Source organism: Cyanistes caeruleus, chromosome Z (assembly GCF_971803275.1).
Source record: "Cyanistes caeruleus chromosome Z, bCyaCae1.hap1.1, whole genome shotgun sequence".
NCBI lineage: Eukaryota > Metazoa > Chordata > Aves > Passeriformes > Paridae > Cyanistes > Cyanistes caeruleus.
In genome coordinates this window covers 44,942,458-44,966,243 of record NC_141732.1, presented here as the reverse complement: position 1 = coordinate 44,966,243, position 23,786 = coordinate 44,942,458, and the positions used below count along the sequence as shown (strand labels likewise).

Below are 23,786 nucleotides of genomic sequence, written 5' to 3'. Positions count from 1 at the left end.
AAACAGAAGTGAAGAAGAATGGAGACAAAAAGTACAGACTTCTAAAATACATATTGAAAGAGAATTAAAATAATGCAAACATGGCAAAAAAAAAAAATCAGAAAATGTGTAACAGCAAATCTGTGAAACCATGAGCAGCAGGAGAACAAGGTTAGGAACCAGTAAAGAACAGAACAATCCTTCAGTGAAATTAACAGAGATTACAGCAGTACAAAGTTTGAGTCCCACTTTTCAACAGCTTTATATATCTTGTACTTCTGTATATCCCATTTTGGCATGTCAACCTAAACACTGAATTCCTGGTGGGGTAAAGGGATCTTTTTTTCTCATTACTCAGTGTTATCTGTGTTTACAGCCTTTCAGATCTATACCTCTCCTCATAATTCAGAACCGCTATTATAATTAACTCTCAAGGTACCTATACAACTTCCTCAGTCTTCCTTAAAAACAGCTATTTCAGTCACTGTAGCACAGTTGCACAAAACCAAAATCAGCAACCAGACAAGAGCACAGCTTATGTAAAAGACACTGAACAGCTCATGTCAGTATCTGTCGTACAATTAACCCATGAAGATATTTCTTGGTTAGTTGGGGCTTTTTTTAATGTTTCTAGGCAGAAGAAACATGCAGTCATTACTGTGAATCATTAGGCCTTCTATGAAATAACACGTATTAAAGCTGAACAACGATAAATTCACCTAAGTCAGACTACAACTGCTACTCTCTTCCAAGCCTTTTTGTCTGAACCTTCTTGTAGTTCTGAGGTTTTTTAAGAAGACACTTTGATATGTTGATCTTTATACATCAGTCACATAATAATTGGGATACAAAATCCACCCTCTAGTTTTATGTCTCAGGAGACAGGTGATTTGGGATCTAAGTATAATTAGCAAGCTTAAACATCTCCTTCCCAACCTCTGACAGACACAGGGGAAAATACATGACAGCATCTAGACCTGTAAAACATCTCAAACTCTCTTGACATGAAGCACTCCACCTGACCAAAGCCTGGTATTTGACACAACTACTCTATGAAGTGTTGCAGAAGCTTCCAAAGAAGTTCTGGGATGGTTTTGTCCTAGGATTAAAAGGTTTTCCTTAACAATGGGCAAGGAAGTGACCGTTGCTTTACAGGAAATCTTTGCTCCCTGCAACAAGGTGAACATTATTCTCAACTGAAACAGCTGTTATTTCACGAAGTACCACAGTGGTCCTTTCCATTCTGTCTGGGCCACAATCATAAAGCATCTATAATCCCATGTTTAGCCTTTAGTACTAGTACTACATACATAAGAGTCAATACTTGGAAGTTACCAGCTGAACTATTACTGGTTATCAGACCTAACTGTTAACCAAATCTGTTGGTAGTTCCCTGTTACAGAAAAAAAAAAAATACAAACAAAAACACACGTACTAATGTGCATTTTTCCACATACTTAATATATCTCTCCAGAAAGCAGGGTACATCAGCTGTGGAAAGTTAGTCTGTTGCATAGCAATCTGTTTGGCTGATGTTTAGCTAAGATGTTTAGGATCCAAGGACTTAATTGCCCCAGACCAATGGGATTAACTTTGTTTTTCAGGCAGGAACAAGCATAAATCATAGCAGGTGACAAGAGGGGATAGAGAAAGAATAAAATAAGAAACTCACTTGGTGTCTACTGAAAAGTTCTTTGGCCTGAATTATCTACACAAAAGTCTCCCTGTTCTGAGGTAAATGTCTTTATTGTTGCTATAAGGAAACAAAATGCAATCCTATTCTCAGTGGAGTCTGTAAAACATGCAACTTGTCCATATTATTGGATTTTTCTGTCTTAAATATCTGAGCTACACTATAATGACATAGCATATGTGACATAAAACAGTGAGACAAAAGAATGCAGTATCATGTTAATCAGGTTATAACCGCCTTCCAGTGAAGGTCAGTTAGATATTTTCTTTATTTTCTAAAAATGAGGGCATAATCAACTTACCCCCTTCCCACACTAATCTTCTGTTAAAATTATTCTGTCAGTACTATCACACCTGATTTAGCATCAGAACAGAAAAAAAAAAGTGTATTCTTCTTAGTTTGTCTTTAAACTGCGCATCATTGCTAACCATATATGAACAGCAACCTTAATTCAACTACAGTGCTAGATAAACTTAAATGTACATGCCATAAAATAAGTTTCTTTTGATATTTCTTGCTTGTTACAAGTGCCTGTTAAGAGACATCTGCATTGAAACCTGGAATGCCTATTCTATTAACCACAAAAAAGTCTGCTTGCATGTAAAAGGCAGTTTCTTTAAGAGAGTTTTCACAAACACGTTTAAAGTGCTTAAAACTATTTATCTACTATGCAATTTCATGCACCTCCTGTTTGCTGCCCTCTAATACCAAGTAAAAAATATTTTCATTCACAAACACAAAAAAGTATTTGTTGTCTATCAAGTTCTGAAAGTTAGGTTTTAATGCACGATTTGTGTGCATTACTATTTTGCTGACCAAGAGTTGCAAGAGGTTGTTTTCAGAATAGAGAAAAAGAAACATTTGTTACTTTTAATGTAAATGCAACAATTCAATAAACGAAGTACATTTGCTTTTTAAGATGAAATACCCTTGAGCATGCATGTGCACGTGCCTGTGAGTGTACACACATTCATTCTGGAAAGCAAAACCCCTTTCTGAAAGAGTCAAGGACAGTTTCATTAATCAAGACTAGACATCACTAACTGGTATCATTAGAGTAAGCCCCCAGATCTGGGGCTCATGAATTTGAAAGTCTTAAAATAAAGGTACTTATCTCCTGTTTCTAGAGGCCTTGGAATATAACACAGCTATTACCTAACTGCTAATCTTGAGACATACAGAGAGGTCCTAAGGATGAATAAACAAAGGAAACTTTGCAGAAAGCTGCTCAAACATAGACAAACATGACTAATTGCCCATGTTCTACAGCTCCTTGGTAAAGCAGGCTACAGAAGCCTGCATCTCTCATGAAAGTCCTCTGAGCTCTATGGCAGCTCTTAGCAAAGCATCTGAAGTGCCCGTAATTGTTTGTGTTCTTAATGCAGAGCCTCTTGAATACATTCATTTTTAATAAAGAACTTGAGTGTGAGGCCCATCAAAGAATAACAAAACTACATCATTCACTGGTTCTTGCTGCTGTAATGATTGTCTTTTGATTTATTTGCAAATTACTAGCTTGTCAGACCCCTCACTGAAGTGCTACCCTCCTTTCTGAAGTATCATTAAAAATTAACATGAAGGAATTCAGCTGCATTTTGTAAAATTAAGCTGAGCTGATGGATTTCTCTTCACTTGTGTAATTTTTTTTTTTTTTTGACTCTGTTCCATTTACTTAAGGACTTAAATGTTTTGACCTCACCATTGCCAAACTCAAGTGTTTGTACTTAAGTTTGTCTTGCTCACTTATTAAAGTGAATTCTTAACCTAAAGACAAAGAACAAAGCAGCCAGACTAGTTTCTAAATATAAAGCTCATTTAAATAAGGCATTTTACTAAGGACTTCAGCTTGTTTGTAGAATTAAATTTTTTGTTCCTTCTGCATTGTTAGAAAAAAAGTATTGACTTGTTTTCCTTTACAGTAGTCTATTCCAGATAATTTTGCATTTTGATAGCCTGTACTTTCCAAAGCTCTACATAAGGTATCATACATAAATCACCACAATTTCTTGAAAACTACAGATTTTTGCAATGAAATTAAAAGAAAGTATAATACAAGTATACAAATTCTATTTCACAGCATAACAAACACCCATGTGTATTTTAGTTCTAATATAAGAAGCCCTGGTTTATGGGAACCAGCAGTGCAACTTCTGACTGAAGAACAAAGACTTCCTCTGAGGAGAATTTTAATCCCCTTTCAGCTTCAGAGGTTTCAACAGGAGTAATTTTGGGTGTGCTCCAACCAGTCTACCAATACATATCCCAGTGGTAACTTCAGTTATAGCATCCGTGGTGATTTAAGACAAAAATTAAATCTTACAACGCATTAGTTTAGTGCATCACTTGCGCTGCAACAGCTGCTCCATTATTATTGCTGAGACTCAAAGCTGTCCAGGCTTTATTTTACAAAGAAATGCTTTGCTAAAAATGTCCATTTTATGTCAGAAGATTGTTTCTGTTTACTGCACTGAACTTCCAGTATCACAAAGTTATATCAGATCTGACAGAACTCTATCACCAGTTCTGAAGGACGCATTTATGTATCCTAATTTATTACATTTTTATTTATACTATTATTTTGATCCAATTTTGAAAATCAAATTTGTAATAAATTCAGAAAAATACAGCTTAGGAACAACATGATTAAAAGTAAAGCAAAAAACCACCAAAGTTCTGATAATAACAAAGAAGCATGATTCATTCCCTTCAAGCAAAGGAATCAGAGAAATAGCCTTTCATGAACAGAAAGGAATATACTGTTAAATGACATTCACAAAAGCTTTAGTAGGTAATTCTTAAGCACTCTGCCTCTGCTTACTCTTTCAAGACTTAGAAAGCCAAGTACAACACAGAACTCCTCCTGGAAGGAAAAAATGGACTTCCTGCCATTTACAGCATGTAACACAGTAATCCACTGGGGAGGAAAGGTCAGTGTTGCACTTTTGGTCATTACTGAATCATTTGAGATTATCTGTGGTAGGGATGAGAAAAAAATCGAAGCCTATGAGAATGCTGCAAATGGCTTGACCTCAGCCCAATTTTCATCTCCATCTGTCTATAAGGCATGTGAATAAAAGCCTTCTTTATGGGACACGACCATTTTTTTAACCCCTGCTGTAAGCCAGAACTCATTCAAATACCCAAAGACTTATGAAATGCAGTAATAAACTGGATATTTTAGTCTTGTGCTGAAGTTTAATATTAATTTAGTGTTTTAATTTTTCCAACAGAATTGAACTGAAAACAAGCAGTGCACTTAAATGATAAAGTTTTTATTCTTTTTTGATCAAGATCTTCAAAAACAACAGAAAGCACACATATTCAGAGAGCGATTACAAAAAAAGACATATTTCACTGTGCTTAGCTTTCTGCATGCTTTGTTAATACTTGCTGTAGCAAGACTCTAGCACCTCCAAAAATTTGTTGCTAAGAATTAAGGGGATGAGGGGATGTTAGAGTTATAATTAAATCTCAAAACTTAAACACTCAAAAGCTTCAAATGATTAAGGCTAGCATTCTGTGAACTTTGCTATTCATGAGTTATTGAATCCAGGTTGAGCACAGAGATATGCATATATTATGAATGCCCTTTTATTTAAAATTAATACACTACATTCCATTTTGGCAATGGCTGAAAAAGAAAAAAAAAAATAAAGGCAACATGCCATTTAAAAGTTTAGGCCCCCATAGTATATCAATGTCAAACAACAGCATGTCAAGCTAAGATTCAATTCAGGTAAGTGCCACTGCCAAATTTTCTTGTTCCCAGACGTGCTTTAAGATTATTTTATTGCTTAAAATTTAATTTGTTCCAACTTGCGTTTCCATGACAACGTTGGCTAACCCTGCAAATCATTTGGGTAATTGGATATCTTATCTTTCTATTGCTCTCAAATCCAATGATTCTGGAAGAACTGCAGCAGCCAATCAAATTTACAGGCCTCCTGAGTAATAGACTTGCACAAGTAGCCACATCCATCTCCCCTTTACTGCCGTATTAACCAACCTGTGACAAACTGCGGAAGTCAGCCTTCCAACTGTATTTTAAATTATAAACACTGTCATCACTAATACTCTCACCAATAGGAAGGAATGGGAAGGTTTATTCTCAACAGAGAATATTCTCAATAGATTGATATTCCATCTGACAAGAAGCAATGGGTAACACTCATTTCAGCAACAGAAATAATCTCTGTATTTTGGGCATAATTTAGTATGACATATAATTAATAAATACTGTTTTCTTTCTGCCCCACATTTGTACTTCTCACTTGAATTGTGAGATCAGTCACCCACAAGATGATTTTAAAATCCCAGAAGACTGGGACAAAAAGTCTTTGGCAATGAAAAAAGCCAAAACACAACCATATCACAAGTGAGAGTGGGGAAAGAAAGAAGCAGCAGAAATATTAACAGAATAAAAATTCAAAATTATAAAGCCACAAAATGCTTAGCTACCATAAAGCACAAAATACACAGTTTCCAAAGTAAAATTAGAAGGCTTTAATTCAGTACCTGAACTACTTTTACCTGAATCCTCTTAGATGCTTGTTTAAATTACAGAAAGGTCACACTAATTTAAACATAAGCTACATATGATGCACAAGACAACAGCTACACTTGCCAAATATCTACTACAGATTTGGATCTCTTTCAAGTGTAAAGTGACTGGATATATTTCAGACGTCTAATTTCAATGCTTTATAATAATAGAGAGAGGCTGTGTGTAACTCTCAGTGAACCACTGTACACAACTGCCCATCCCATTTCCAGCTGTAAATCCTGTTGAAACAAAGCCAACTGGCAACAAAGAATCTGTTGTCAGGATGTCGAAGCGCTCCTTTCACATATCTTCACTATGTCAAGACTCTTCTTAAACTTGGCCAAAGAGGGCAGTTACCACATTTCTCCTTTAATCTAACTTCAGTCCATCTTGCTTAAGCACTCACAACTACAAAAGATGTGTTTATCTAAATTTTAGTTCCATTGTTTAGTTTCCAAGCCTAAACTAACCTTAAATACACACAGAAGTATTTAAATCTCTTAAGTGAGCACACAGCTTTGTTTTACTTTCAAGCTGTTTTCCAGGACACAGAGTTCCCTCTTTTATTTAGATTCCAAGAGATGCTGAGTGAATCAAAGGCTGACTCCAATCCAGAAGAAGTCTTTGCCACCTTTGCCTCCAGGGACACAATTTCTTTGAGCCATACTGCAGACATCTAGAGACCTGCCAAACATCTCAACAACCAGTCAGGCAGAAAACATTACTATAATACAAAGTGGGAAAGGGCCAGCTTAGTAGACCACTACATCGGGGAGCTAAATAAACTCACAGGAGACATCCATCCAGCAGAACAGCCCAGCTATCAGGAGAACCAAGATGGGAGCAGAGGTTTTGGGGAGAAACACAAGCTATCAATGAGTTACCCTCTTCTCATCCGACTACACTCAAACTAGTTGTTATAGTGCTCTATGAGCAGCATGGTCTCCAAAATTATCCAGCACATTTTGTAGTATTATCTTTAAGGTCTCTAAGACCTTGATTTACTCTGGACAATTGAGTAACAATGCACTACACAGTAACGAGGAGACAAAGAGAACAGAAAGAGAAAAGAGCATAAAAAGTATATCTGTAACTGCTACAATCCTACCAGGAAAGAGCACCAGTGGCTCTTCATTTAGTTCAGGATGTTATTTTAAAACTACTTCCTATTTTGCTCTCACTCCCATAAGCCACATTGGAATTTCTGAAAATATCTTTTCAGTACTTGTCACACTGAGCCACTTGATTGGTATGGCAGTAGAAAGTCAAAGCTCTTACACAGCTAGAGAAGTAACTGGAATAACAGCTTCTGAAAAATTAGAGAATAAAGTTCCTCAAACCAAGCACATCCATTTACAGTATGCATGTCAATAACGAAGGTCCCAGTCAGGACTCTGTCCTTATCAACATTCAAGTGAGACTGTAACAGCAGTAGGACTAGAATTTATTTGCTAGAACAATAAGCATGCCATCTAACGAAAGAGGAATATTGAGAAAAGGGTCTGAATTATTGGGGGGGGGGGGGTGTGAATTAATCACTATGCTACAATCAGACTTCAGAAATAATTACCAAATTAAGCATACTAAGTCACATGTACTACTCTACTTTAAGTGTGGTTTCACCATTTTAAAATACTTAGTAGATTCACAGCTCAGTTTTCAAAAATCTATCAACTCAGAAAAACAATTTAAACACTTATTCATATCAATGCTTCAGGTGCCATCAGGTGACTCACTAATGAATAACAAGAGGATTGAGAACTCCTCGGATAGTAACTAGCAGAACTACCTACCACATAGGATTTGTACGGAAGGTGAACATAATGAGTATTTTCACTCTTTGTAGAAAAGGGTTTGCAAATCTTTCAGCAAAACTTCGGGAACATGACGGTAAATTCCTTACCCACTTTATTATCTTTTATATATATTCTGTTGCTTACAGAATAGAAACAGTAGTAAAAAGACCATCAAAATTGCATTCTAATTAGACAACATTGTATTGGAACTGTCCAAATACAAACAAATTTGATTAAGACTGAAATCACTGCAATTTAGGATTGGGAAAAGAAGGAAATGCAAACCAACTAAAACTTCAGAAAAGCACATCCCAGCTGGTAAGGTCAACTTTATAGGACTTGCTACTGATGAGGGAGGTCAAACAGCATTACGGAGAGACAACATTTTCTTTTTGAAACCATATTAAGGACACGGATGACAGTTGATAGATCTACACATGGAGATGGAAGGGAGAGAGGAAAAGCAGGAGGGAAGGAATAGCGCCAAGAGAATAAATCCCAGATTCTTCACTGACTTCACACAAACAGGAAGGCATACATGAAGTGGAAACTGCAGTGAGGCAGTATAAACATACACAACCTAAGAGCACACATGCCAGTCACAAGAAACAACTAAAGTAAAGCTTCTGCTCACAGATTAAAATAGTCAGGTTTAATCCCCTCATTTAGAAAAGGGAAGGTATGGTCAATGGACATCAAGAAGGCCAGAAAGTACATGTTTTTGTTTCATGCACCTTAACAATATTAGAATTATTACAAATTATTTATTATAAATTACTATAATTATTATAATTATTATAATGTAAGGTCAACACTGTAGCTTAAACTGATACCTTAGGATTTTAGCTTCTGTATTTTTAAAACCCTGTACTGCTTTAGTGTATAACTCTAAACTCCATATAGAGTGTTAGTTACTGTCTCCACATTTTGGTCAGACAAAACAATTCCTCTAGGCCTGAAACTCAAGGACACTCTACTGCCTCAGATCCTGAAAAATATAGACAAAAGTGAACTGGGGGGAAGCAAACTGCGGGTATATGACCTGAATTTGTAATTGGATATTTAACCCCTGATATGTAAATGGACCAAACATATATTTCTCTGAAAAACTCATAACCACTGTCCATCTTGGGCATAGCCCCTCTTGGAGGCTTCTTACTGCCCATGGTATACTTTTCAAAGGCCTTTAATAAATATCCACTTTTATTCTCTTAATCTTGTCTTGCTTGCCTCTATTCTAGGTAACCACTCCAAAGTATCAACACAGCAAAGAAATGCGAGGAAGAATTCCAAGTAAAATATCTTCATATTGACTAGAACTGACGAAATACAAAAAGCACACCAGTGAAGACTGAGCAGCTAGCAGACACCTTGCAGGATGTCAAAAGTCAAATGGATAGGCACTGTCTTCTCATAGTTTCCTAACAAAACACAGCTAATTAAAGAGCAAAAAACCTCAGCTCGATCAACTTCAGGCATTAAAAAGCCTCTTATCCATAAAAATTGAAGTGAAACATATAAAAACCACAGCTCGGAAATATTTTCCAGCAGAAAACATCATAATTATGTGAAGTCCAAAAAAGGTAAAGTAATCACAGGTAAGAGAGGCATACGATGTTTACATCTTTGCTAAGAATCTGACAGTCATAGCGTTATTAGGAACAACACTAGCAGCACAGCAAAAGCTTCATGGGACAAAGGACAAAACTGCTTGATTATAAAACCAGATATGGACAAAATCAGTTGGGTTTTTTTTGAAACTAAGAAGTTCTGCATTCATGATAGGTCCAGTATTTTTTATTATTTCCCACTAACAAGCAGAAAGATCTCTTCATTTACCCTAATCCTCAATTTGCAAAGTTTCAAGCTGAGAAAGACAGAATATGCTGGAGAATAGCTTCAGAACTCACTTTACAGTGAATGGAAAAATGGACTGAAAAGTAAAAAGGACAGGGATAAAGGCCCATAGCATGCCTAGACAGGAACATAAAAGAAAAGGAAATAATGGGCCTTAGGAATGAATCTCTCGGTCACAGAGGATCAGAAGTTGAACATAAGTCAATAGCAGGCTGTAGCAGAAAAGGCTGCCACCCCAGTAAGCCGTATTCTAAGTAAACCTTCTGTGCTACTCAGCACGACATTTCCTCCCCTGGAGTACTGTACTTCAGCTCGGCAACACCATTCAGAGAATGGACACTCGACTTTAGAGGTATGCAGCATGGCTCTGGAAGGCAGGGGAATGATTTGCTCTCCTTATTCAGGGTGAAGAAAATGCATAGTAAAGAGCTGAAGCTACAACAGAAAAGACTGAAATTGTAACTGAAGAAGCACTTCAACAGCAAGGACATAAAAGCAATCTGCTACCTGAAGAGCTTGGGGGTTGCCACTACTGTTGAAGTATTTGCTAACAGATAGAACAAGCATCCTATCAGCAATGACACTGGTATAGCTGATCCGTATAGGAGTACAAACGGAGGCACCAGGTCCCTGCTAGTGACATGATTCTAGAGTTCATATTTCAGTTTGAAGAAACAACATAAAAGCCTTCCATACGTCCTGTTGAAAATTTTGCATTTGTTTAACTGACAATTTACAGTCACTATTTGAGGCCACAGACAGCGAGCCTAGTTTACTGTCTGAAAAGTAATGGTTGGAAATCTTATAACCAGTTACAATAATAGAAATTCAGAAAAACCTTACACCCTTATACCTTAAAGAAAGATGTTTTACCTTTCTTTAATGAAACAAAAAATTTTGTTATATATAGAAACTGTTGGAGCAAAAGTACAAAAGAATGATCTTTCTGTAAGCAATTTCTTCCGAGAAAGCGTAGGGTTTTCATCCCTTCTCCCCAGCTTAATTCAAATTTCAACACTTAAAGTTGAGACCGTCATATCTTGAAGCAGAGAGCATGGCATTTCAAGGGGTTTAGAACACTTAAAAAACAAATTCATAAATAGGCAGATTTTCACAGATCATAAAACCCACTCAAGTTTCAGACGTCCTTTCTTTTTCTTGAGGTAACAAAAGCAGGATCTCATAGACTTAATATCCTATCAAGATGCAGCTCAGCAAGCATACCCATTCTTGCTCCCATTCTGCAAAATGAAAGCTATCTTTTGTTTTTGCTTGCTAATCCATAGGAGCCTTTAAAATGGCACAAGTAGAGATGGCAGCATTTTGTTCTCTAAATCAATTTTATCCTCAGCCATCAACTAGATGTTCCAGCACACAGAAAGATCAGTCCTTCCCTTCTAATTCAAAAATCCATACTACCATTGCCCTTGCAAACTGCTAAACAAGCAGTATCGGCAATGCACTTGTGTTCTGTAATATATTTACTGCAAATCCCAATGCCTTGCCTCCTAATGCAGTTTTCTATTGTGTCTGCTCTTGTCAATACAGTGACTGGTCACCTTACAAGTAAGTTGCTTTGACCAACTGTTTACACAAACATCAAAAAGCTTCAAGACAAAGCAAAAAAGACCAAATAGAAAAAAGAACGTCCATGTTGCTAAGGGAGGGGGAAAAAAAAAAATTAATCTAAAAACCCAAAGAAAGAAGTCTTACACCAAAACACAAATTAACCTAAGTTTTCTGTTTTGTTATCACATAGCCAAAAAGGCTACTTAGCTCTTCAGATCGTGTAAGAAGTACTAAATACTTTCAGACAGGCAGCCCTGACACAAAGCTTACCTAACACCCCTCAAAGAAATTTAATCTGTAATTTAATCATCAGTGCTAACTTGCTCACAAAGAACAAATGTTCTGAAGAACATAAAGAAAAGGTGGGAGCAACTCAGCCTATCCCCAATTAGTGACTAGACTCTTCTAATACACTCTAATTTCTCATTAGACGTAGAATATTATCATTATAGAAAAGTTCAGAACACTCACCAACCACATTAATTTCCTGAACTGATTTTCCCATACTAGAAAGTGTGTATTATAAGTAGGCTTGCTACCTACTGAAAGACTCAATACTCGAAACAAAAGAAACCCAAACAGCCCACTTGGATGCTGTCAAGATTCGTATAAACCTATGGAACAACATCAAAATCCCTAACTTGAAAATATAATCACAATACTTTCAAGAGAAATTGGAATAAAAAAGGCCTACAGAATTATTTCACAGGATTGTAGTACTTAAAGTTTTTGTTTTGTCAGAGGTTTTTGTTTGTTTGAGCAGCACTAGGCTTCTTTCTTAAAAGAGACAACCTCAGGAAATAACTGATTTTTAAGTTTAACCTGATTTAACTAGAGTTCGATTAAGATTAAACACAATTTCAGCAAGCTCTAATCCACTTTTCAATTACCTCCAGCACTATGCCAGAAACAGCTCACTCACTGGTGAAACTGTGGTTTCACAGGGGCCTTTGCTGCAATCTGTTTTACTAATATGATCAGCAGCAGAGCCTGGAAAAGACAGCAAGCAGTGAGTAAGAAAACTTGCTCCATAAAAGAATTAGAAAGTAAATAGAAAGGTTGCAAGGAAATATCCATAAGAAAGTAAAGGCAACAGCTAAAGAATTGCAAAGAGACCATACAAGAGTAAATGGGCAATGAAACAATTGTACGTAAACAAAATTCACACACAGTAGGAGTAGACATCCCTAGCCACATAAAATGATGATTTCTGAGCTTACAATTATCATTCATGAGCAAGAACTCAAATGTGAAAGGAGACTCCAGCAGTTCAGCATTTCATGGCAGTCAAAAGGAAAAACCTGGAAATTTTACTCAAGAAGAAAAAAAAATGAAAACAACAAAAAGCATCCAGAAAACAGGAAAAGGTGGTAATACACATCTCTGGTTCACCAGCATCCTGAGAACTGCATACAGTTCTAGTTTCCTTATTTCAAAAGTCTAAGCTAAAAATTAAAAAAGATTGAGTGGAAAGCAAGGAAAGTGATCAAAGAAAGCTACACAACTGTTTAAGCTGGGACTGCCCAAACTGAAAAGGAGTCAACACAGATGGGCTGCAAGAGGTACAACATTTTGACTCCACTGAAAACACAGCTAGGCATCAACAGTTTCTGCCCTGAGAAGCAAGGGCTATCAAATAAAGACAGTGGAAACCAGGTACAAAGCAAACAAATGTGGAGGGGCTGTCCTAAATCAGGAACAACTTTCACCCCACAACATCGCAGCAATGGTGGAAACACACTAGTAAGCAGTTTCACAGAGAAGGGCTCTGGAGAACAAAGTGAATATGCATCAGCCCCACATGTGCTGATGAAGGCTACACCTCATGTGAGGACACAGGAGAATGACTGTAACCAACTGGTTGATTGAAATAATTCCCTTTTCTGGTCCCCTTGTTTAGCAAGAAGGGAGATGCTGGTAAACTGGAGCAAGTCTCTAAGTGTCACCAGTAATATGATCAGGAAATCAGAGCAAATATCATACCAGGGAGAAAATAGATTTGATCAGCTTCAAGAAGAAGGGGATTAATGGGAGATGAGACCTCATTGCTGACAAAGAAGTGATTATGGAGAGGACTATGTCACTCCCTCTCAGAGGTGCACAGTACAAGAACAAAAGGCACACAATGGTTACCAGTGCATAAAGGCAAACTACCAGCTGGTGAAGGACAAAATTCTTCACAATAAGGACAGGTCAAACATTAGAAAGTGTTGCCCCGACATGTCACGCAATATTACCTCCAGAAAACTGTTTTAAGTAGAAATTTGATACTTATAAGAACGCAGGTTGCAAATTCAGCTTGCCCATGGCACCAACTTGCAAGAATTTTAAAAGCCATAGCCTCCAAGTAATCATAAGGACTAATCTGTTAAACTAGCTGTTTTGACAATTAAATGCTGGCAAAATTATTAGTTCTCCATGCCTCTGTTTTTCCCCTTTCTGTGCGGAACTATGTAAGCAAGTATTATTCAAATACCTACACCCAAGAACCCAAGTAAGTGTAACACAGAAAGTGACAATAGTAGCATTCAATATAATCGCCATTAGATATCCCTAAATCTACCCCAAGTAGAAAATAAATTTTATTAGTTCCATTCAAAGCTGTCATCATCTTTAAGGTCAGTGCTGTGCAGTCTTCTGATAAGTGCTGGTTGATCCAAAATTGGTTTTAAAGGCTTTTACTGTATGCCAATGGTGATCTATCAAGCCTAAAGTATCCTAATTTTCCATTTTGCACAGTAGACACTGCAATTTTAGCACTTTGCTGCAAACACTTAGTTAGAGAGGGAATGAAAGGCAATTCAAATGCCAGTATAACAACCAGCAGAAGGAGGAAAACCATTTTGCTTTCCCCACAGAACCTGTTGTGACAAAAGAATATTACACATTCACAAAGCATCTCCCTTCTCATTCTTCCCTGAAAGTTACCAGGACTTTCTGTTTCCTTCCCTCCAACTGAACACAAGCACAAAGTAAATCAACAGACATGGCCATCCATACAAGCTCCAGCAATGCAAGTTTAACAATGTAGCAGGTAGGCATAGTGTTCTTCACTCCGGCTCTGTGAGGAACCTGAAACCTGGTAGACTAAGTCTAAAATGAGAGATGATCAGGCTTTCTTTAACATATGTACAGTGTTTACACTGTGACACACTTTTGAATTAAATTCTATACGGAGCTGACATAATAGATGGTATCTGACAACATGGTTATGTGAAAGCCACATGGAGATGTACTTCACAGTGCCCTGAATCTGTCAGATAATTCCTTCACGATAATGCTGGCCTCGAGCTTGAAACATGGTTCAAAAGTCACGAAAGTTGAGGCAATTACTCTAGTCTTTTCTCCTCTTTTGAACTGGCAGCTCTATTTGTGGTTGAAATGGCTAGGCTGCTGACACAATTGTACTCATTCAGAAACCAAATATTTGTAGAATAAGTATAATCTTTTCAGGGAAAAATACTGTCACGATCAATCCTAACATTTTCTTTTTTAAATAGAAACAATTTTTGCATGTCTTTTGTGGCTGTGCCAACTGTAAAATGCTCTTGAAACATTCACTGCACACCACCAAAACCTTAAGGAGTTTTTCATTCCAATAATTAAAATGTAGGAAAAAAAGAAGAAAATTAATTTATCTTTAAATCCTTTTCAACAGCAAAGCCATCCGACTCAAGAGCTGCAGAGAGCTAAGTAAGCTCCTTAATTCCCTCCTGTTTAACCCTCTCCTGAAGGCTGATGTTCTAATGAGATATCATTAGAAGACTTTGTCCTTTGCCATGAAGCATTAGAAATGATTCCACAGAACAGTCCAGGATAAAATGGGCATGTAACTCCTGTAAAACTGGTTAACACAATGCACCTTTGGAGTTTGTATACTTTTCTACAACAGGCAAGCTACTGAATGACAGGTCTGCCTGCAGTCAGGCCACAGAGATCAAAAAGACCCACCCAAAGAGAAGGAAACCTTGCCATAACTGTTGGGATAGCAGAAACCCAGACACTGTAGTAGTTTATAAGTCTAGCACTTGGTTCAGCAGTGATGAATTTTTTTTCCTGTGGCTGCCCGCCAGTGAACAAAAGATAATCTTGCACCTAACCAATCTAGACATTAAATGCACAGGAAACCTTATCTTCTGACTTATGACAGAAGATGACAAGCAGAGCTGGCAAAAATAAAGACACAGTGCCCTACGAGCCAAGGGCAACAACTCTAAGTACAGCAGGATTTTTAACACCCAACCAACTCTTCATCTTGGCACTAGGAGCTGATTCATCTGCTTTGCCAGCCACAGATGTCACACTGGAGAAAATCTCACTTGGGCAGTATAACACAGAAAATAAACTGAAGACCACACAATGTTCTTACTCATTTTGTCTTGACACATATGAAAACAACATCTATATCAACCCACATCTCCCTAAACAAATCCTCAGGTGGTTGTTTGTGTTTCAGGAATGCAAAACTTGGTCAGTTACTATTCACCTTAAAATAATTTCTAAGAACATAGAATAAGTGTTTACATAAAACATGCTCGTAAGAAAAAAAAATCTTTGAAATTCTTAGAGAAGTTTAAAAACCTATGCAGAAAAAGAAGGAAACAAACAAAACCTAATCTAAATCAGACACAACAGTGTCAAAAAGATTATTTCCTGACCGCTATTCAGGCAGTAGATTGAAGCACAGCAGCACCTTGATTTAAGCACACATCATATAGTTAAACACTGCAAAGGGTCAAAGCTAGATTTGTGAGGAAAGCCTTACCATGGCCATTTCTAGACTTAAATGCAACAAAATTCAAGTGAAAAGCTCTGCCAGCACAGCTGTTTGTATATGCAAAGTTCACTTCAGTTAAGTCTGCTTGTAACAACATTCAAGTCTTGACTAACTTTATTTTAGTTAAATTATAACAGATTACTAAATTAAATGAAGACAGAACTGCTGACACAAATCCATCAGTGCAAGAACTCAAACTCATTTATATGCAGGCTAACTGCAAGTACTTCATTTTATCTAAGTGACTGTACCTTAACAGTGATGTACACACCGCACTCCATAAATAAGCTCTGCTGCAGTGTAATTTAGTTTTTCAAACAGCAGCCCTAGCAGTCTGAAGAGTTTCACACAGAGCGAGTACAGCCCCCAAACAGGAGGAAGACCTTAAAAATGTTAAGGCTTGTTCACTGGAAAGTTTCCCCATCACTGCATTTTCCAGTAACAAAGATGTTGTCAGAAATGACAATTTTTCCTGTCCCCTGATGATGCCTTGCTAGCATTTGGTTATAAGCCATAAAGCAGGAATAATTTCAGCCTGTCAGGAGTCTAGCTAATGCCCAGTTTCCCCCTAGAGAGAATTCCTGTCAAATGTAATGAGAGCTCCAAAGGCCCTTTCTACAACATAATGAGCACTTAGGCCATGCTGGTGATCAGCCAGCAAAAAGCATCAATTTGAGCCTGGCTACACCCTTGGGGGTAGACGTCACCAGTTAATAAGAATTATGATTACTATCTGTCAAAAGCCTCCTCAGAACTTATCGTTAGCAGCAGAAATTCAGAAGAATGTCATTGTTAGGCTTTTTTTTATTTTTTTTGCTTCCTGTAATCTAAGGCCACCTACACAGTGAACTGCAACACCATTTGGCATCCCTCACTGCAGGCATCTAAATCAATAGCCTTTAGCAAGAAGGTGCTACTTTTACCAGAAATTAGAATTACTTAATATGTAAAAGCATAGTATTTGAGACTCACATCCAGAGACATGTATTTGTAACTTCAAAAGCCTATTATTTTCTTAACAGCGTGCACCGAGCAAGTGTGCACTACTCTCCCCAGCTACAACTAACACAGATATAATGCTCTGTCATAAAAGCTTCTGAAGCATCACTGCCTATTGGGTACATAATTCTAATTGCCATACATACAGAACATTAAACCTTTATACATATGTTAAGGTCAAAGTGGAAACCTTAGTCCTCACCCACTTTAACCCTGCGGGTTTAATTGATTTTACCTAAAGTTAATTCCTAGTACACTAACTGAAATCACACATTCTTTTCAAAGAACTCCTGAAAATTATATCCATTTTGTAGCAAATGAGCTTCCTAGCCAGATACTGGCTTCCTCACAGGTTACAGTATGCCAAGAATTGGTTGAAGAGAAAATATGCAAGAAAAAAATAATCTCAAAATCACAAAGCTATGGAAAGCCACCTCACAGAAAAACTGACATTCTCCTAAAGCACAAGCCACAAGAAAATTAGTTAAGTTACAGTACAGAACCAAGTCAAATACTAAGCTTGCTATTTCATCTGGTTATTTAGTGTTTTTTTAAAAAAAAAAAAAAAAGTTGTCATAATACGACTCCTCTTAATGGCATTTTGAATTGAAACAAGTGTACCGCCAAAACCCTAAAAGTACCTACCCAGATTTGCAGACAGAAAGCTATCATGGAATTACAATGCCATCTTACCAAGTATGATATTTTTAGGGGAAAACAAAACAAACAACGAAAAAAATTCAAAGAGTTCAGAGTTACAAAAGCAAAATTCAACTCCGTAATTCACTTGCTTAATGAATGTCTTTGAATATACTGAAGATCTGAAGCCTGAACTAATCAATTTCTTCGCTGTGCCCTAGCCGGTCAGCCATGCTCTTTAATTTAATGAAACAAGAGTTTTAGATGAAATAGCACATACACATCAAGAAAGAATTGTATTGTTGCACTTTGAAATGTGTCCAACTGTGCAACTTCATCTAATGATAATTTTTTTAAGAGGCCATCGATTTCTGAAAGACTTATTGTACTAGCATCTTGATGAAAAAGTGAATGTCAGCATATCTACAGAATACTTACACCCTGCCATTAATGCTTTATTTGGCAGACAATGACTACTCAATTGAGGGTCCTCTGGGCTGTGCAATCATTTAGCTTTTCTTCTCTCATGAGGTCCTTAGTGTCTTGTTCCAGTTCAATACTCTTTTTATTCACCATTATAGTGGCCATAAGTGTGAATTTTATGGGAACTTGCAAACTCATAGTCATAACTAGAGCTTTCCAAGTCACTAATCTCTTCATACCTTTATAAGGCAGGGATTTGAGTAACTATGACTACATATGCTACACAGACATAGGATCAGTTCTACATGTCAGAGCCTCCAACAGTAAGAAAACAAACAAAAAAAACCCAACCCAAAAAACCCCAAACTTGTAAAGTACAGAACTTCATTTTTAAAACCACAAAAAGAAGATCTTTCCTTTTTGCCACAGTCTTTCAGAAGCAACACCAAAAAAGGCATTGTTGCTTAACCCAATCTACACCTCATCTGACAGGAGGTAGGCAAAGGTCTACTAATCAGGCGATTGATTCAGGCTATCGATTCAGACATGATACAGTCATCGGAGCATAAACAGCACAGGTACATTTAAATGCACCACACATTTAAATGCAGATTTTGTGGCTTAGAAAACAAAATGTCTTACCTGTTTGTGCATTTCAATGTTTAATCCATACGACATTTCATAGTACTGCAAATAAATGAGCATACGTTATTTTCTTATGCTGACTTACATTGTATTAGAGGAGATATTTACTGAAATAAAGATAAAAAACAAATATACTTACCATCACATAATGCCTCTGCATTTCCGTCTTTTCACTTGCCAGTTTCTCACACTCCAATTTAAGGCTACAAAATAGACCATGCTTTAATGTAACATGTCCTTTTTTTGACACCTATCCTCCCTATTTGTATTTTGACAGAGGCTGCTAATTAAAAAAAAAAAAAACCAACAAAAAACACCAACTCATAAACTAACTTGCAATATAGAAAGACCTAATTCACACTTTAAATAGAAAGACCAAAGAAAAAAATTAAAGAACATTTCATGGATGCAGTATGTGACCTGAACTGTCTACAGAACCTAAACATATCTACTCTTCGTACTTTGACAAGGAGCTGCTATTAAGTGCTACAACTTAGAATTTAGAATAGTATCTCAATTTCCCTGAAGTACTTCATTTCTTTCTATACAGCTGTTTAGTAAATGACTGTCAAACAACATCACTTACAATTACAACTTGAGTATAATTTTTATCTCAAATATATTCTAGCAAATGTTACCTTGCCCAGTGCTGGAAAACTGGTAATTCTGACTATCATTTACTGGCAAATTTCTTTTCCATTTTTGTTTTCATAAACAAAAATAAGTTGCATTTGGCAACTCGCACACCTCATCACAAACAGTGATATAATTCTGACTACTTTAACTGTTCCCTTTGTTTTCTATCAAACTGATTTTTTTTAAATGATAACTTGTAAGCATCCTAAGGAATAGTTAATGTGCGAGCAGTACTTTTCACTTACAACTACAAAACCGGATGCTTAGAGTTTACAGTATATTTCTTAAGCAACAAATGGCTTAAGCAAGTTAATGATTTTTGGTAAGACTACAGTATCATAGGTAAAGGAAGAGGAAGCATAACTAAAACCAAGTGATTTCTGACTGGGAAACCTGTAAAGCTTTTACTTCTCTTCAAATAGTCCAGGCGCACACAGGTACAAAAATAAAGGAAGGTTAATGCTCCTGAACACCAGATGCACAGGGTCAGAAAGATCCTGTACCCTAAATCTCTGAAAAGACCTCAGCAGCAAGCACACACCCACAAAGAACTTCTGAAGGGCAGAGCAGCAACGAGGAGCACATCCCACAACTTCCATAGATTCTGGTAAAGTTTGTGTTACTACTCTAAGTATTCCCTGGCTCTTAACCACGGGACGCTGGAGTTTCATTAATTTTTGTATTGACACCACACACAAACGCGCAAACATGAGAAGCAGGTAGCCTTCCTTAACGCGCTCTGCCACAGAATTGGCACAGGTCTTCTCTTGATATACTGAAATGACCCCTCCACACACGGTTTCCCATGACACACTACAAATGTTTTTCAAATGCACAGAGCTGCCGAAAGCTCCAGTTTCGACAGTTCAGCTTTCGCAGCTGCCCGGGAAATACGGGCCCGAGCAGGGCAGGGCAGGGTAGAGCAGTCTCCCCGTACGCTCCCGGAAGCCCCCGCCCGGCCCGGCCCGGCCCGGGGCTGCCCGCGCTCCCCTCAGGGGCCGGCCCGGCGGGCTCCCTCAGCGGGGCTCAGCCGCGACGCCGCACGCCACCGCCTGGACGCGCCCGTTCGGTGCAGCCCACCGCGCCCGGACGGGGGCCCGCCAGCAGCCCCTGGTCCCGGGGCGGCCCGCCGGCTTCTCACCTGTGGTACTGCGCCTGGAGGAACTGGAACTCTTCTTTGATGCGGTCCAGCGACTCCGGGATGGTGAATTTGAAAGGCTGGCCCGCAGCCTGGTGCGGGGTCTGGCGCGGTGGCGGCACGGGAGAGAGATGCATGTTCAGACACTGCGCGGCCTCCCCGCGGGGAAGAGGAGGCGATGCTGCCCATCGCGGCCGGGCCGGAGTGATGCAGAGAGCGCCCGGCCCGGTCCGCCCCCGCCCCGGGGCGCTGCGCACTTGTTACCCACCTTCCCGTCCCTCATCTGCGGTGGGACCGAGGTTAACCGCGCTCGGCTCCGACCCACCCGCTCCTGCCGCCGCCGTCTACACGAAAGCGGGGCGTGCCAGCTCCTCCCCGCCGACCCCCGTCGCGGAGGCACAGCCAGCCCCATTCCAGGAGCTGTGTTCGGCGGATGCTGCCTGGCCCGGCGGCGACCCCCGTCCTTCCTTCCCAAGGCAAGTAAGTTGCCCACGCAACAAAAAGTAGAGGGGGCCGTTCCGGCAGGCAGGATGAGCCGCTCCACCCCGGAGGGAATGAACTTGTGAGAGGGCGCCTTCCTCTCCCTCCCCCTAGCTCCAGCCGAGCAAGCGAGCCGGAGGTGCGCTCCCGACCGCGCGGCCCTCGCCCCGCGGAGCGGCGGCCCAAGCCGTACTTACGGGGTGCCGGCTCTGGGGGAACATGGCTCCGGCCGCGGCGGGTCTCCCTCGCAGCGCGCTTCTCGCAGCGAAACTCTCCGCCCTGCCCCGGCTTCACACCCGGTGCGCCAAGGGGACAGGAGCGGCGACACCCGCCGGCCGCCTTCCCTCCGCCGCCGTGGGCAGCAGCGGGGCAAGGCGAGGCTCAGTGACCCCGCCGCGGGGACATCCCCCAGCCGCGGCGTCCTTTGTTGCTGTCGTTCCAAGGAGGGCTGAGGTGGCCGGGAAAGGCGGACGGGCAGCGCTTGGGACGGTCACAAGCGCTCCGAGCTCCTTCGCCGGCGCTTCGACCGGCGGGCGGCGCCCGCAACGCCCGGGCGCGGCGGGACGGGACCCGACGGGGCGCGGTGGGGAGGCAACAGCCGCCCCTCAGCGGGAGCGAATAATCCCCTTCACGGACTCGCAAGTGGTCGATGCGATTGTAAGGCCGGAAACCCCCAAGCAGAGGCGACTCCTCTCTCCACTTCTGCCCCTTGTCAAAAGGGGAAAATCCAGCCTGAGGGAGCGGGTCGCAGTGTCCTCAGCGGGACCGTCGCAAGCCAAGGGGGCGAAATAAAGTCTCCAGGGAGGGTCGCGTTGTTCCCAGGCGTCGGCTGAGGGGCCAAACCACCGGCAAGACACAGAGCGATGAACAAGGGAGGAAGGCAGGAGGAGGAGAAAGGAGGCGGGCGGGGGCTCTTGCACAGCCGTTCCCGATCGGAGCAGCTCCAATAGCACATGCACGAAACGCTGGAGGGCAGAGGAAAGGGTACCACACACGCAGCACAGACTCTTCCGTTAGTTGCAGAGAAGTCCCTAGGACAAAAGGAAAGCAAACCCCTCAAGATGCTCGCTGGCTTTAGCGTCCAAGCAGCCACAGCCCCGTTGGGGAAGATTTAAAAAAAATTAAAAAAAAAAAAAAAAAAAAAAAGAAGAAAAATTTAAAAAAAAAGAAAGAAATGAAAGCGTCCGTTTGAGGTTTAAATCAGACGGGAAGCTCCTTCGTGCAACAGCACCACTACAGCCTCCTACAGGCGGGCGCGTATCTGGGAGGTCCGCGTCTCACCAGAGCCCCCCGAGCGCGATACATCGCGGCAACATCAGCAGCAGCAGCATCATCCTCATCCTCACTCTCCTGCGTGGTGGCCCGCCGCTCACTCGTCGACCCGGGATAAAGTTCTCCCCAGCTGAAAAATCCGAATCCGAGCGGACGGGAACACCAGCTTCCTTTGCCCTGTCCCCTCCGCGCCGGCCAAGGGCAGGGGGAAGGGGAAGCCGAGGCGGCGGCCTGGCGGGCAGCGCTCGGCGGGACCTGAGCGCGGCCGTGGCCGAGCTGGACACGCCGAGCTCGCCCGCGCCGCTTACATTAGCACGCGGTTTCACACTCCGCCGGCTAACCAGCCGCGCGGCCCCGCCCACGCCGCCGCGCGGGTGGGCGGCCGCCCAATCGCCGGCCCCGCCGCCAACGTGGGCCCGTGACGTACCCCGGCCCCGCGGGCCAATGGCGAGAGCCGGAGTCGCGCCGCCTCTCGATTTTCTCTGGGACGCGTTTTTGTGGAGGAGCGGCGGGAGCGCTCGAAGCTGGCCAATGAGAGGGCGCGGGGAGCGCTGCGCCGCGGGGGGGCGGGGAAGGTCGGCGGGAAGGAGAGCGGGGAGGCCGAGCTGTCCATCAAAGTAACGTGGGGCCGCTGCGCGGGCGGGCGGGGCTGTGGCAGCGGGCGCGCGGCGCCTGCGCGCGCCCAGCCCCTGCCTCCGCCAGTGCCGCGGGGCGGCCCCGTGCCGTGCGGGCAGCGCCCCCCTCACCCCGCACCGCGCCCTCACACCGCGCACCGCGATCCGCACACCGCGCCCCGCGCCGCTTCTCGCACCGCGCTCCGCAGCGCACCGCGACGCGTGCTGACACTGCGGCGGGAGGGTCGAGCGCACGACCCCGCCTCGTTCGCCAAACGACAGCGGCAGGGCCGTGGCACCTGCTGACAATGCACCGCGGAAAACGCCGAGAGGAGGGATAAGCCCTCCCGCGTGCTTGTGCGGATCAGGGCAGGCCAACTGCTGTGTTGGTTGGAATGACCCTCTGAGCAGACGGAAGTTGTCCTTTGGGGAAAACTGGCTTCTTTTTAAGAGGGTCCTGATAGAGGAAAGCTGTCAATAACTTTGGTTTATAGGCCCACTTGAGCTAGATGAGGGTCAAAAAAATTCCACAGACTATGTGTGCTTGCTGAGGAGATGGCAAATGGTGACATAGCTTGCAGTGGGAAGTAAACTTCAAAACATATCCACTATTAGCAAGTACCTTATTCATAGCAGAATTCTGCAATGAAGTGTGAAATACCTTTGGACTTAAAACAGTGCCTTAAGACACACTTTTGCTATTGGTATATACTTGTGTGCTACCTA

General features: G+C 41.2%; 1 protein-coding gene across 25 annotated transcripts in view; it reads right to left on the bottom strand.

Moving 5' to 3' along the window:
- LOC111940674 (transducin-like enhancer protein 1) overlaps positions 1 to 23,165 on the bottom strand; it is a 74,162-nt gene extending 50,997 nt beyond the window's left edge. For 8 of the 25 annotated variants that reach the window (XM_086869929.1, XM_086869936.1, XM_086869941.1 and 5 more), the window contains exons 1-4: positions 21,372 to 23,165; positions 20,698 to 20,798; positions 19,060 to 19,123; positions 18,918 to 18,962 (exon numbers count right to left, since the gene is read on the bottom strand). In XM_086869929.1, coding sequence (XP_086726055.1) covers positions 18,918 to 18,962; positions 19,060 to 19,123; positions 20,698 to 20,798; positions 21,372 to 21,395 — 234 coding nt within the window. In that variant the 5' untranslated portion in view covers positions 21,396 to 23,165. The other 17 variants (XM_086869928.1, XM_086869927.1, XM_086869934.1 and 14 more) reach the window with 10 other exon arrangements.
- Positions 23,166 to 23,786: the final 621 nt, after the last annotated feature.